Consider the following 15408-nt stretch of genomic DNA (forward strand, 5'->3'; position numbering starts at 1 on the left):
GAGGGAGAGAAGGAAGGAGAAAAAGAGGGAAGGAGAATTTGTACCTGTAAAACTAACAAAATAATGTGGTTATTTGATTTATTACCATTTGTATCTAAAAAAGAATGTTCTAACAAGACATGGTGATGCATGCCTTGCATTGAGTTTGAGGCCAGCCTGGGCTGCACAGTGAGTTCAAGGCAATCTTGAACTACATAGCAAGACCCTGTCTTAGAAAACTGTTGCCAGGCATGGTGGCACACACCTGTAACCCCAGCACTTGGGAGCCTGAGGCAAGAGGATTGCTGTGAGTTTGAGGCCAGCGTGGGCTACCTAATGAATTCAAGGTTAGCCTGAACTGCATAGGAGACCCTGTCTCAAACCAAAAAAAGAAAAAAAAATTCTGTGTAGTCCAACAAATATTTTTATAGTAACAATAATACAGCTTACCTGCTTAGGCCTCTATTAATTTACATTTAATGTTTTCTTGGGTGTCTAATTTCAGATATCTCATTTAGATAGTGGTTGCAATTTTGGTTGTTGGTTTTGAACTATTGTTTTGAAATCAAAAGTTAAGGTTGTTAAAAAAGATTGTAACATAGTAAAACTGTTTTTTGGGAATCATGAATAGCAGGTAAGAACGGGATAAATCTGCACTGATACATCATCACCCGAAGTCTATAGTTCACATAAAGGTTTATTACTGACATCATGTATCCTTTAGGTTTGTATAAACGTATGATGTTATATATATAACCCACTATTACAGTATCTTGCAGAGCATTTTCACCGTCTTAAAAATCCGTTTGCTCTGCCTGTTCATTCCTTACCATACCTGACGCTCTAACCCTTAGCAACCCCTGATCTTTTTGGTAGCTACATAGTTTTGCCTCTTTTTAGAATGCAAAGTAATTCCAACTAATAGAATCATACAATATATAGTGTTTGCAGACTGACCTTTAAATTTAGTAATATGCATTTTCACAGCTTGGTAGTACATTTCTTTTAAACATTGAATGAGATTCTATTGTCTGAATATACCACAGTTTATATATACATTCACCTACTGAAGGACATCTTGGTTTCTTCCAAGTTTTGGTAATTAGAAGTAACATGGTTTAAACATCTATATGGAGGTTTCTGTGTAGACAAGTTTTAACTCATTTGGGTAAATACCAAAGAGAGCAATTGCTGGATTGTACATTAAAAGCATATTTGCTTTGTAAGAAAATAACAGACTGTCTTCCAAAGTTGATGTACTGTAGAATCCAGCCTATGAGCTTGTGCCTGACTGAGGGGAGACGAAGATTAACAGCAAAGAGGCACAAAATTAGGTTGAAATGTGGGGGGCCAGGGGAATCTTGTCTCCATTCCACAAAGAGTCCTGAGTGACTGGTGTGCCTTGACTTTATTTACTCAGACATGGGTACAGGCAGTTAGAGTAACACAGGATTCATCTGCCTCCCACCGTGCATGGAACTTGTCTGGGTAAACAACAGGACCTCAGCTGTTTTTCTTTTCCCTAGTGTGTCTGCACATTTGTACGCTTACAGAAGAGGAGGCCAGCTAGGCCTTAATCTTTCTGTCTGGTCTCCCACAGTTGACCATTTTGCATTCTCACCAGCAGTGAGGGAATGAGAATTCTTGTTTGACATCTTTACCAGAATTTGAATATTTTGGGTATGTTGTGGTATATCATTTTTAAAACTTAGGATTCCTTATGGTATAGAGTATCTTTTTATGTGCTTGTTTGCCATCATTGTATCTGTTTAGTGAAGAATCATTTCAGATTTTTTTGCCTATTTAAAAATTGATTTAATTCATTTCTGCTGTAATTTTTATAATTCCATCTGTTTATTTTTTACTTATTATGCTTTTGTAGTGTCCTGATGTGAAAGTGTGGATTATTAATTTTAAATCCTCTTTGCTAAGGTATATATTCAGTGCTATAAATTTTCCTGTAAGTAATTTCCACTATCCATTGTATTTTCATTTTTTATTTAGTTCACAATATTTTAGAATTTATTTAGGATTTTTTTCTTTGAACTACACATTATTTAGAAGTATGTTGCTTAATCTCCAGGTGTTTGGGAATTTACCAGCTGCCTTTGTTTCCTAATTTGTAGTTTATTTCTAGTGTATTGTAAGAGCAGACACTGATTTCTGTTCTTTCAGATTTGCTAAGTTTTATTTTATGGTCCAGAATCTGGGCTACCTTGATCACCATTCCCTGTGACCATGAGAAGAATGTGTATTCTGCTATCATTGGATGAAATATTATAATAGGTGTCAATTATATCTAGTTGACTACTGGTGAGTTGTTGAGTTCAACTTCCCTACTGATATTTTGCTTGCTGAATCTGTTCATTTCTAATAGAAGAATGATGAAATTTTTTCCTTGCATTTCTACTGATTTTTACCTCTTGTTGCAAAAGGAGAGAGAACGGGGCAAGTGACGAGAGATGGAAAACCTCAAGTAACTGAGAATTGGCTACATATATTGGTGTCCAGAACATCAAGGAATGAGAATAAAGCTGAGGGGACAATACCCAGGTTCATTGCCACAGTGCAGGTGTTGGTGAGCACTGCAGCATAGCACAGAGCCTAGGAAAGTTTTGTTGTTAGGATTCTACACAATAAAGATTGTTTTGTTAGAGAATTGTCTCCTTTATATAATGTCCCTGTTTATTGTTGATAATTTTTTCCCCTTAAGTCTGGTCTGTCTAAAATTAATATAGCAACTGTCTTGGTTTATGTCTAGATGTCTCCCTAAAGCCTTATGCAGTCTTGGGGTGGGCTTCTAGAGTTTGTGATTGATCCATGGTTCAGTGGTGGGATTATGGATGTGATTGGTACACCCGCCCTGGGGCAGGTAGCTTGCATACAATATAAGGAAGGGAAAGAGTCTTGCTTGCTACTTCTGCTGCTTTTGCCGTTTTCCACTGCCATGAGCTGATAGAAAAATAGTGGCCATGTGCCACTCTCCCTTGGAGGCAGCCAAGTATGGACTGAAACCTCTACAAACCATGAGCTAAATAAACCTTTTCTTCCTTAATTTAGGGCATCAGGTATTTTGTCTCAGCAATGAGAGAAAAGTAACCAAGACAGCAACTCTTTCTTTTGTGTTTGCGTGGTATATCTTTCTGTATGTGTTTTTATATTCAAAATAGATTTCTTGGGCTAGGGGTGCTTCTCAGTGGTAGAGTACTTGCCTAGCATACCTAGCACTTAAAAGGGGCAAGCGTTCTTTCTTATAGACAACATATAGTTCATCCTTGGTTTTTGATCCACTCTAACAATGCCTGTTATTTGATATATTTGCAGTTGATGTATAAAGTGATTATTGATATAATTAAATTAATATATTTATTATTTTCAATTCATTGCCCTGTACTTTGTTCATATGCAGTATTTATATTTTACTTTTTTCTGTCTTTAGTGGTTTTAGTTAAAATGCTGATCTTTATTTTAGGTTACCAGATATTATTTATTTTCTAAGTATGTATCTATTAAATAATGTAGATATCTTTTTATGCTTCTTTAAATCTCTTTAAAATTTTCTCTAATTTGTGACCCTAATGTTAAAAATTAGAGTGAAAAAACCTGAAAAACCACATAGTAGCTTATGTACTTATTGAGTGAACGTTTCTTTTTTTGTTGTTGTTTAAACCCCTTTATTTACCTAAATTTTATTTATCTTATGCACAAACATACCATTCACCTGTTTAAAGTGTACAGTCCAGGGGCTTTTAGTATATTCACTGAGTTGTGCATCTGTTACCATGTTGATTTTCATCATATATCTCACCCAGAAAGATGCTGCCCTTCTATACCATCACCTTCCAGTGTCCTCCTCACCACCATAAAGCTACAATTAAATAGATATTTCTGTGATGGAAAAATTTTTGCTTTCATAATGTAAGCAGCATTTCTTGCCTCTTCCATGTCCACTTCCTATTTCACATTATTTTTGTCCTCCTTTAATTCTGTTTTATGTACTTTAAGCAACATGGAAATAGTTTTACAGAAGGGAAGAGAGCCAAGAGATGGAGGGAAGGGAAGGGGATAAAAAAAGAATTAAGGTGTGTCGTGTACTTGTATCAACTTCCATGAGGAATGTAATCATGATGTACTGCAAATATGCACCTATTAAAATAAAAATTTAAAAAAGGACAGAAAAAGCACTTGGTACAGGGAAGATGTCTCACCACTATGTATTTGACTGCTTCCCCTCCCTCCCCTTATGATCTGTATTTTGATGTGATCTTGCTGATAACAGAGATAATGTTAGACGCCAATATGTACTCACTGTCCTTTCTAACTACTTATCTGAAATTAGCTAATTTTAAAACATCTTCATCACTTTTGATTAATTAATGCAACAAATATTGGTTGCTTACATGATTTGCCAAGAGCTGTGGGCACTATGGAGAGTGAAAACAAGCTTGGATATTACATCTACTGGGTAAAACAGGTATTGGCTAATAATCTTATAAGGAAATTTACAATTACAGCTACAGCTGTGATGGTGAGATGCAAGGGGCTGGGAAACCTATAATGGGGAGATCTGACCTGATCAGGAAAGAGGTCCGTCAGAAAGTAACTGAAATCTGTGGGGCTGGGGATTTAGCTCAGCAGAACAGCGCCTGCCTGGCAAGCGCGAGGTCGTGAGTTCGATTCCTGGTACTGGAAAAAAAAAAAACAAAAAAAAAAGTAACTGAAATCTGAAGCCTGATCATGAAGGGAGGAAGATCCCATACCTTCCAGGTATAGAAAGCAGTATGAGCAAGAGCTTGTGGTGGGAAAAGTAGTGACAAATAGGAAGACTAAAAGGATTCAGTTTGGCTTTTAGAGGGAGCCTGAAAGGTTAAGATAGATAGAAACCAAGCTACTGTATATTAGGGATTTTTGTCTTACTCATAGGTAGAGTAAAAAGCTATTGAAAAGTTTTAAATGAGATGCAGTTATATGTATATTTTGGAAATTATTCTGATTACAATAGGAAAAATGGTTTATACTGAGCTACAGTAGGTGCAAATAGGTGAATTTAGGCGTCTGTTGTAGTTTAGGTGAAAGATGATGGTAGATTGATTTAGGATGATGGTAGATTGATTTAGGAAGATGGTGAAAAGTATGTAGATTAAATAATACATAGAAAGGGAGATCAGTGAGACTTGTGTGTTGGTTATTGAATGATGAAAGGAGGGGAATGACTAACATTTATTGCTTATACAGGTGCATGATATAGTGTCATTAGGATAGAAACACTGGAATAGAAAGAAGAACAATCACAAGTTCGATGTGTACATTTCAATGTTTGATAGCCACAAAATATTAAATTGAATACATAGACATATTATCAAAGGAGACAAGATTTGAACTGAAAGTATAAATAGATGAGGTAACTATAAATTATCATGTATATGGTAAGAATATGGACAGAGAGTGCCAAGGACTCAGATTTGAAAATCCCAAACATTTAGTGGAGAGGGAAGAAGGGACCTAAAAGGAGATAGAAAATATGTGCTTACAGTAGTCATTAGGGAAAACTAACCTTTTTTGTTTTAAATAAAAGAAGATGCTTATTACAGCATTAGGGTCATCTGCTTTTTGTGTTATTTTTATTTAAATAATAAAAATGCCTTTTTAAAATCACTGATTCCAACGTTTGTCCTTTTAAAAAATTTATTTGGCCCTTCTTGATATCTTTATTGCTTAAATGAGAGGAGGTTGTGTACGTGTCAGGTGTGCCTTTCAGTTCTAATACTTAGAGAGGAGATAGTTTTTTGCTACAGGAAGTGTTTCTTCGGGAAGCAGATGTGCTCTGGTGATAGGAGATGGGAAGGGATGTTTGGTATTAATTACTTAGCTTTGTATAAACAAGGACTTCGTATTTTTGAAAGATACCATGTAGTTAATAGAATCTTTTGAATTTTTAAACCTTTTTATAAGTTGATCTAAGTGTATACTCTCTTACTCTAGTAACAGAATTCTAGAACTCTCTGTTAATTATAGTATATATGTCATGTCTTCTTGTACGAAAGATCATGTGGGATACGTAGAATAGAATTTCTGTATAAAAGAGGCATGTCATGAGATAGGGTGTAATGGCAGACTATTTGTAAACTTAGCTCAAGTTTTGCCTTTTTTCCTGTACTTGATTTGCTCTGTTGAAATAAACCTATAAAGACATTACAATGAGAAACTCTCATCCTATTTTATATTTTAAAGAATTTTAAGTAACACTAGAATATCTAGACTGAGTGGCACAGCTAAAATATTGAAACCAAAATTTCTTAACAACTGGGATCTCATCTTACTAAAACGTTTTTGTACATCAAAAGAAATCACCATCAGAGTGAAAAAAAAAAACCCAGAGTGGGGGAAAATTTTAACCAACTGTCTTTCAGAGAACTTCTATCTAGAACATATAAAGGATTGAAAAAATTAGACCTCTCAAATTCAAAGACCCAATCCAAAAATGGACATATGAGATGACTACACACTTCTCAGATGAAGAAATGCAAATGGTAAATAAATATGTGAAAAAATGTTCAACATCACTGGTCATTCAAGAAATGTAAATTGAAATAACACTGAGATTCCATCTCACTCTAGAATGAATGGCTATCATCAAGAAATCAACCAATAACAAACGCTGGAAGGGCTGTGGGGAAAAAGAAACATTTCTCCACTGTTGGTGGAAGTGTAGACTGGTACAACCATTGTGGAAATAAGTGTGGAGATTTCTCAGAAAACTAGGATTATAGGTCCCATTCAACCCAGCTATTTCCCTTCTGGGTAGTTTCCCAGAAGAATTAAAACATCATACCACAGTGATATATGTGCACACATATTTATAGCAGCCCAGTTTGTCATAGCTGGATCTTGGAAACAATCCACATGCCCATCAATCAAGGAATGGATAAAAAAGATGTGGTCTTTTTATGCAATGGAGTACTATTCAGCTATAAAGAAGGATAGACTCAAGACTTTTGTAGGTAAATGGATGCAACTAGAGACCATACTCATAAGTGAAATAAATCAGACTCATGTGTAAACATTATATTGTCTCCATAATATAAGAAACTGAAAAAGTAAATAAGACCCAAAATCTACAGTAGATATTGTGAAAGAGAAAGAAACTATTCAAAAGGAAAGAACAACTGGGTTGGGTGGAAAGAGGAAAGGAAGGGGGAAAAAAAAAATATATATATATATATACAAAAGATAGAGAAGATAGTTATACTACTAACTTCTCTCAATTCATTAAAAAAACGGTTTGTGCTTGTATTGTTTGATCAGTTGTGCATGCCTGTATCTTGTAATCTGAGCAACTACTTGAAGATACAATATGCAATAGAGTAACCATTGTTAATCTCCTATTATCTTGTTTTGAAGTTCTGTGTTATTTTTTCTCTTTCAAATAGAATAAAAAATTTTTTAAAAAAAGGTTTATGGTGTTATATCTTACATTGAAGTGTGTTCTCCATCACATTGATTTTTGTGAGTGATATAATGTATTGTAGAGGATAGAACATGATGCTTATTATTTCTTTATATAAATTTACCTTTCTAGGTATTTTTTAAAAATAATTCTTTTAGGTATTTTTAAAAAATAATTTTCTTTATATAAATTTACCTTTCTAGGTATTTTTTTAAAATACCTTTCTAGGTATTTCTTTAAAGCCAGTTATGGCTTTGAAATCTTCAACCTGATACATGTTTTTAAGAAAATGAAATCATTCAATATTCTTTAGTATACAGATCTGTAAATTTAAAGATTATATAAACAAAAAGAAATTAAGTCATTGCTTTGTGATAATGGAAAGAGAATATTTTAATATGTTTAAGGGAATAGGTTAAATTTCATTACTATTTCTATCATAGTAAGGGAAAGATTTAGCAATGGGAATTGTTTTTCCTTGTACACATTCTAAAAATAAATGGATAGTTTTTAGTTTGCCTTATGAGATCATTTTTATACAGCTCACAAAGTGACTTTGATTGCCCTGTTATATCTTTATATTGGTGGTCTGAAGTCAGTCAGGCTTTCCATATGAAACCCCTATTTTCCGGAGTTTATGAGCAGACAGTTAGAAAAAAATTGTAACTAGCCAAAAACTTGGCACTTGTGATCTTGGTTCAATATAAGCTACTTGCTTTAACAAAATTTTAAATAGTCAGCTCTTTTTTAAAAGTTGTAAGGAGCACATAGAGGAATAAAGGAATTTCTTTGGTTAAACAGATAGGGAATATTTTTCCAGCCACTTATTCCAATTAGATTTGCATAGCAGACTTTCCCCTTCTAGAAGTTATTTAAGTATGTATTTCCTATGTTCCCACTGCCACAAGAGCTTGCCTCATGATTTTCCACTTTTAGGGGTTTGGGGTATATAGCTCAGCAGCAGGACATTTGCCTGGCATACATGAGTCCTCAGGTTTGATTTTTCCTTTTCTTTACTGTAGTTCATAGAAAATTTTTTTCTGTTATGGGTACTTTTTTCTGTTATGGGTACTTTAAAAATTCTCCTTTGTTTGTGTATTTACATTAAAAATAATTTAAATTTTGGGATTTTTCCCCCTCTCCTTTTGGAATGCCAGCTTAAACAAAATGGTGTATGACTTTACCTATTACTTTAAAACCAGTATTTGAAAGTGGTTGTAGTGTAAATAGAATTGATTTGCTTGAAATTAAATCTCTGAAACGCAGATTTTTAAAGCCTCTTCTGAGGACCTGTCACTCCAAGAACAGGCTTTTAGGCAAGTTTTTTTTCTGCTTCCAGAGAGTGTGCATGTTAGCTTGAGTACTTTTACTTTCACAATCTGTTTTTAACCCACTGTCATTTACATGATGAACACTTACTTACTGTTGGTTCATAAAGGTGTTTGTGGTTTTTCTGTAACTTATATTTCACTTCTTCTTTTTTAAAAATTATTTCCTGAAAGCCTACTACAGAGATGTTAACTTCTATATGAAATGAGATGATCTTTTGGAATACTTCCTTTCTACTCTGAAGATAATTTGCTTCAGGCAAGAGGTTTTAGGTGCTTTCTGGAATTTTGGAGATCTGGGAAAGTGGGATAATAACATGACACCAGCTCTTAAGCAGCAACATCTGCTGTGGTTCAAAGCCGCACAAAGAAAGCTGCTTAAGCAGTTGAATGTTTTGGACTACCCGGACAAGTGTGGTTCGACTGCAAAGACTGCAGAGTAGAGGAAACTTAAATTTAGAGAAGTTACTTAAAAATGGAGTCGTGGAAGATGAACATCTTTAAGAAACAAACATCAACTTGTCTTCCAGCCTATCGAAGATCTTTGTCAGAACCTGCGTATGCAAATACAGAGATAGGAACACTTTTAAAGTTTTATCCATGGTGTGGGCCAGTGAAAAGCAAGAGGAAGAAAAATGAATATGATGTTTCCAATCCAGAAAAGCCACTGAGTGCTTATCGATGGCAAAAACATCCTGGCTTTAGGTGGAAAGGGGTCAAAGGGGAGAGGTTGAGAAATAATAAAGGAGACCTGGATGAACTACAACAAAAAGTACTGCCAGAGATGGTCCGTGATAATGCTGCTTCCTCTGGAAATGAGGTCCTTGGAACATCAGAACAGAAGCTGAACCTGGTGAACGAGTCACTTCGGGCTTCCTTCACTAGATCTGTTTCAGAACCAGAACCCCATTGTAGCGTTAGATCTGTTAGACCCTGGCTGACTTCAGTGGGGTCAGTGGAGTCTGAACAACAGGGATATTTCATCCGTGGCATTTTCTCTACTCTTTCCAATGGCTTCTCCAGGATGCTGAGTCTGAAAGGAGAATCAACTAATGAGCCAGTGAGAGAAGGTATACTGTGATAATTAAAGGGAAATAGGTTGACTCCAGTTTAATTACTGTTGAAATTTTAATTGTTTTTAATAAGCAGCTAAACCGTTTTATTTGCACATTATAAAAAATTAATTAGCGCAACATTTATAGAAGGATAATCACTGCTTCACAAAGTCTTTCTGAGTAATAATAATGGTAAAGGAAGGATTTGGTTAATTTAAGGAATTAATTGTAATGTTAATTCTTAAACTATTTGGGAAGACTGTATAAAAATATTTCAACCTTCATTTATTTCCACTGATACCTGATTTTGCAGGTTAAGTGCAATTTAGAGAAATAGTCAAGTAATTTTCTCATGATAATTGGGGATTAAAAGCCTAATTTCTATTATCACCTCATCATAAAAATATTTAAATTAATAAATGTTATTAAGGAGAACTATATAGAGTTATATGCTAATAATTCTTAGTGTGTTGGAATTTTTATTGTTATATCATAAAAATATGCAATTTGAATATAGAAGCCAATGAAGCAAATCTTAAATACACATTTATATGATAAAATAGAAATTTGTGTTTGATCAGATAACAAGATCATTAGATTTCTAAAATCTCACTGGGGACTTACTAAAATTTTACAATACTTTATATTGATTATAGCATTGTTAAAACCAAAAAAAAAATCTTAATTTTATCATCTGATTGCCTTGGAAATGGTTGGCTGCTTCTTATGAACTATTTCAGTTATACCTGGGGGCCTAGGTGGTTATTGTTTTTCTTTGTTTTTCAGAACCTTAACGTTAGAACCTTTATTACATGTATCATCCACATAGATCATATCAACAGAGATGAAACTGTTTCTAAAATTGTGAGAATTGTTGAGGAATTTTATTATTGGAATATAATACAATTTCTTTTAAAATAAGGTTAAACAATACCAAAAAGAACACCTCACTGAAAACTTTTCTTAGTAAATGTGTGTCAAAAATTCAAATTTCTTCTAAACCTTGTCTTCAGATACTCCTTTGCCTTGTAAGATTTAATGATACTATTTAGTGTATGTATTTTCTTTCTCCTTTGGCAAATAGAAAATTACCAAAAGAAGAATCTTTCTTGATGTGCTCCTATTAATATTTCATTAATAGAAGTATTAGGTTGTTGTATCTCTTTGGATGCTGTATGTCTGTATCCTTGCTAGATAAAAGTAAGGTGATCAAAATACTGGAAGGTCAAAGGATAGTAAGAGTTTAAAGCAGAATTTTAGAACCAGTGTCTCTCAATGGTCACGTATGTGCATATGATAAAAGAAGCTACACTTTAGAAAACTGTACTTGTAAATATTATAGTTCACTTTTGTTTTTAGTAAATATACCAAGCTGTTGTTTATCATTTGTGTATGAGGTGCTGTGAAAATGTATCCCTACTTTTTACACATCGATGGACTTAAGGAAATATAAAATATTCTGTATTTATTACTTTCTTCTAGCTTGTCCATTCTTAGAATTATATATGTGGAAGCATATGCAGAGTTTAAATTGAAGGTGGTATTATAAGGAATTTCAGTTGCAATAATTAAGCAACTGGTATGTTATTTACTTATCTTTACCACTAGTATTTTCTTAGAGTTTCTATTACAGTATTATGGCAGGATGTGAAATGATTAGAATACAGCTGTCTTTAGGACTCCTTAAAATAACTCAATATATTTTTGAATTTGAGGCCCACCAAAATTTGTCACTTTCCCTTTTTACTATGACTCATAAAATGTGAGTAGTATTACATAATGTAGTATGTATTAAAAACATCAGAAATAAGGTATGTTGATCAATATATATTAAATACTATTTCTAGTAAGAAAATGTACTTATCAATATTTTTAAAATAGGAAGGAAAGGAGGATACATAGTTGTTGTATTTGTTATAATTACTGAAAGTCAGTATAGTTTTGTAGTCTGAAATTTTGCTAATTCATTATCATTTTGAAAGTGAGCGTGTTTTGAGCACAAGCCAGTAATCATTTCTTGTATTGTTACTGAACACAGTTACTCTCATGATGACAGCAATGAAATAGATCAGAGGTTGGGTGTGTAACTAACTTAAGAGAGTGAAACTCATTGTCTTCACTGCTGTTCTATAGTTGACCATCCATTTTACAAAACATATTCCTTCATCTGATACAATATATGTGTCAAATAACAATAAAAAAGTAAAATCAATGATAGCTAAAATTAACCCCAATTGCTTTGGGTCCATGCCTAAGTACTTGAGTACATTTTTGTGACAGTGGAAACAATTGAAGCATATAATAAAATAGTAAGTATACAGATTATTGCATAGTAAATCAGTGCAGTACCATATAGTCTGCATAGTTGCTGCTTACCTGCTATGTGAAAGTTAGAAAAAGCTGTAAACTTGTAAACTTGATGTATCTAATGTGTATAATTCTTGGAAAATAGAAGATTATTGGTAGACAATCTCATTTCTGAATTATTTTTTCTCTGTCAGTAGGTAGAGAGGAATGGAAGCTTTAAAAAATAAAAATTATATATATATATACAGTATATGAAAAAAATTAAGTATACCCTATATAGTCCTTATTTCTGGTTACAGTGTACACTTTATGATATCGTAGTAAAAAAAATTCTGTCCCAAGTTATGTTTTAAAACTCCTAAACCAGCCATGGTGATGCACGCCTGTAATCTCAGCACTCGGAGGCTGAGGCAGGAGAATCGCTGCAAGTTGGAGACCAGCCTAGGCTACAAAATGAGCTCAAGGCCAGCCTGAACTGCATAGCAAGACCGTGTCTCAAAAAGACAAAAAAAAAAAAAAAAAAAAAAACCTCCCAAATTGGGTATTAGATGATTAAACATTTTAAGATAGTTTTCTTTTAATATTTTTATTAAATCTTAATATTTTCATAAATAAATCTTATTGAAAGGAATCTTACATATCAAATGAACAGCTGTTTATTGAGCTTCTGAGATATTGTTCTAGGTGCTCACAATAGAGCATATTATTTTCTTAGATGACTAGTATATCTTCATTTTTCCTAGGGAACCAGTAACAATCAGGAAAAACTCAAGTGAAGTATTCCATAAAGTTTATAATAGGTTTAATAAATAGTAGTAGAATCATTATAAGAATTTACATAGTGCCTCAGATCACTTCTATAATTGGATCTTCTATTTGTGTAAGTTCTAAATGAGATGTCTCTATACAGCACAAAGAAATACATTCCCTTCTTGTCATTTCTCTCCAAAGTTCCTGCATTTCTGCATGCGTAACATCTGTACATCTAGCATTTCATCACCTAATCTGTTGTATCTAAACTGTCCTCCAGTTGATACAATATTTTATCCATCATAATATCTACATTGCCTATTGTTTAAGCAACTTTGAAGTTAATAAGTAAGTTTAAAATAATTTAGGCAGTGATCTTAATTACTTAGTTATTTACATATAATTCTATATTTAAGATTATTCAATGTATTGATACAATTATTTTATTATTCTGGGCATATTAGTCAGTCTACTAGGGTTGCCATAACAAAATACCATACATAGGTGACTTTAAACAACAAGAAGTTATTTCCTTCTAGTTCTGGAGGCTAAAGTCCAGCATTAAGGTGTCAACCAATAGGGTTGGTTTCTCCTGAAGCTTCTTGCTGTGTCTTTCCTTGGCATTTTCTCTGTGTGTAGGCACCCCTAGTCTCTCTCTCCTTATAAAGACACCAAGGCACCACCCTTATAACCTTATTTAGTTGTAATAACCTTCCTAAAGGCCCTATCTCAAAATACAGTCACATTCAGGGTTAGGGATTTAACATAAGAACTTTCATTTATTTATTTATTTTTTAAAGTCAGGGTCTCATCATGTATAGCAGACCAGCCTTGAACACGCTGTATAGCCCAGGCTGATCTAGAACTTGTGCTCCTCCTGCCTCAGCCTCCCAAGTGTTGTAACATATGAACTTTGCAGGGCATTCAATCCTTAACTCCAGGGAACAAAGGTCTCAACAATTATAAGGTAGACTGGGTATGGTGGCACATGGCTGTGATCCTAGCACTCTGGAGGCCAAGGCAGGAGGATCTGGTGTTTGAGGTTGACTTGCACTACATAATAAGACCTTGTTTCAAAAATAAAAAGATGTATAAATTCATCAGTGTACTTTATTAGCATAAATGAGAAAGAAGACTTAGCTACAAAATAAAAAAAGTTTGTCACACCAGTTCTCAAATTTTCAAAAAGAATTTAGTTACAAATGTTAGTGACATAGAGAATATACTATAACTTTACATGTATATCTTATTTTCCCTAATATGTATTTTCAGTATAACTCTAATGAATGAAAAATGTACCTTAAGTTGACTTTTTTTTCATTTAAGTCTGTTTGATACGATTTCCTATCTGTTGACCAGTAGTAAAAAAGACAAAAGATGTTGGACATTCTGACATGGTTACATTGAAATATTGGAGATTTCTGTTGTTTATGGTTTTTTCTTTACAGTTTCCACTGATAGAAATCTTTTATTGCTGTTGCTTTATTTATTTAGACTATAACACTGATTATTTCCTTAGACTGTGAATCATCTTGTGTCTCTTTATATATTGTGAGGTTTCTGCAAGAATATATTTATGCTTATATCGACTTCTGAGTACAGTTATCCCATTATCTTACCAAATTTGAACTTCAGCGTTCATTTTCACAGTACTTTGTTTTGTTTTCCTTGTAGCATGGTGTGAGGGAAAGGAAAAGATTTTTGGAGTTATGTGAATGGGTTCAAATTTTATCCATTGTCTCAGAAAGCTTCTTATAATCTTTCTGGCCCTTTGTTTCCTCATCAGTAAAATTGAGGATGATGATAATACCTTGTAGGGTTTTGTAAACAGTAAATAGAATGAGTGTATTAGTTTATATTTCTTACTTAATAAAAAGCTTTTATGATCTTAGTTTAATAGATGCAGCATATTACTATTATATTTGTATTTTTCCTTAGTGAAGTAAGACTTTTTCATATCAAGTGGTTTATAGTTTCTTTTTATTTATTTTTTTTTTTTTTTGGTTTTTTTTCCGGTACCAGGAATTGAACTCATGACCTTGTGCTTGCTAGGCAGGCGCTGTGCCACTGAGCTAAATCCCCAGCCCCTATAGTTTCTTTTTAATATGTATTATTTTTCAAGTAGAATCTCTGACTTTCTTAGATTATTTATCAAGTAGAATTTGAGTGTAACAGTATTTTTTTTCATTTATATGACAGCTTATTTTTGTGTTCACAATTACCTATTTTTCTGCTTGTTTTATTTTGGTGTTTTATGTTTTTAAAAAGCTATTTTCACTTGGATTTCCAGGTTATTACTATGTGGTTATGAAAATATCCTCTAACATTATTTTTTAAATTTAGTCCTCATATTTAAGCAAATCTAATTAGTATAAGTAATAGTGCCAAGCTAATTATTAGATATATAATTAATATAAAAATTACTTGACTTTGGTACCTCTCTCATTGAGTTTGTATCCAAGATAAGTAATTTTTAAACATTTTATCTTTTTAATTATTTTTGTGGTGCTGGGCATCAAACCGAACGCCTTACTCTTGGTAC

At 33.4% G+C, this 15408-nt stretch overlaps 1 protein-coding gene across 9 annotated transcripts in view; it reads left to right on the forward strand.

Moving 5' to 3' along the window:
• Window positions 1-15408, forward strand: part of Rasal2 (RAS protein activator like 2) — a 302028-nt gene that overhangs the window by 98141 nt on the left and 188479 nt on the right. For 2 of the 9 annotated variants that reach the window (XM_005374920.2, XM_013521035.1), the window contains exon 1: window positions 8968-9824. The exons of 3 other annotated variants lie outside the window; for them this stretch is intronic. In XM_005374920.2, the coding sequence (XP_005374977.1) occupies window positions 9230-9824 (595 nt within the window). In that variant the 5' untranslated portion in view covers window positions 8968-9229. Of the gene's footprint in view, window positions 1-8964; window positions 9825-15408 lie in introns of those variants that run through there. 4 more of the 9 variants (XM_013521034.1, XM_013521024.1, XM_013521039.1 and 1 more) reach the window with 4 other exon arrangements.

Source organism: Chinchilla lanigera, unplaced genomic scaffold (assembly GCF_000276665.1).
Source record: "Chinchilla lanigera isolate Chin_1 unplaced genomic scaffold, ChiLan1.0 scaffold00005, whole genome shotgun sequence".
Taxonomy (NCBI): Eukaryota; Metazoa; Chordata; class Mammalia; order Rodentia; family Chinchillidae; genus Chinchilla; species Chinchilla lanigera.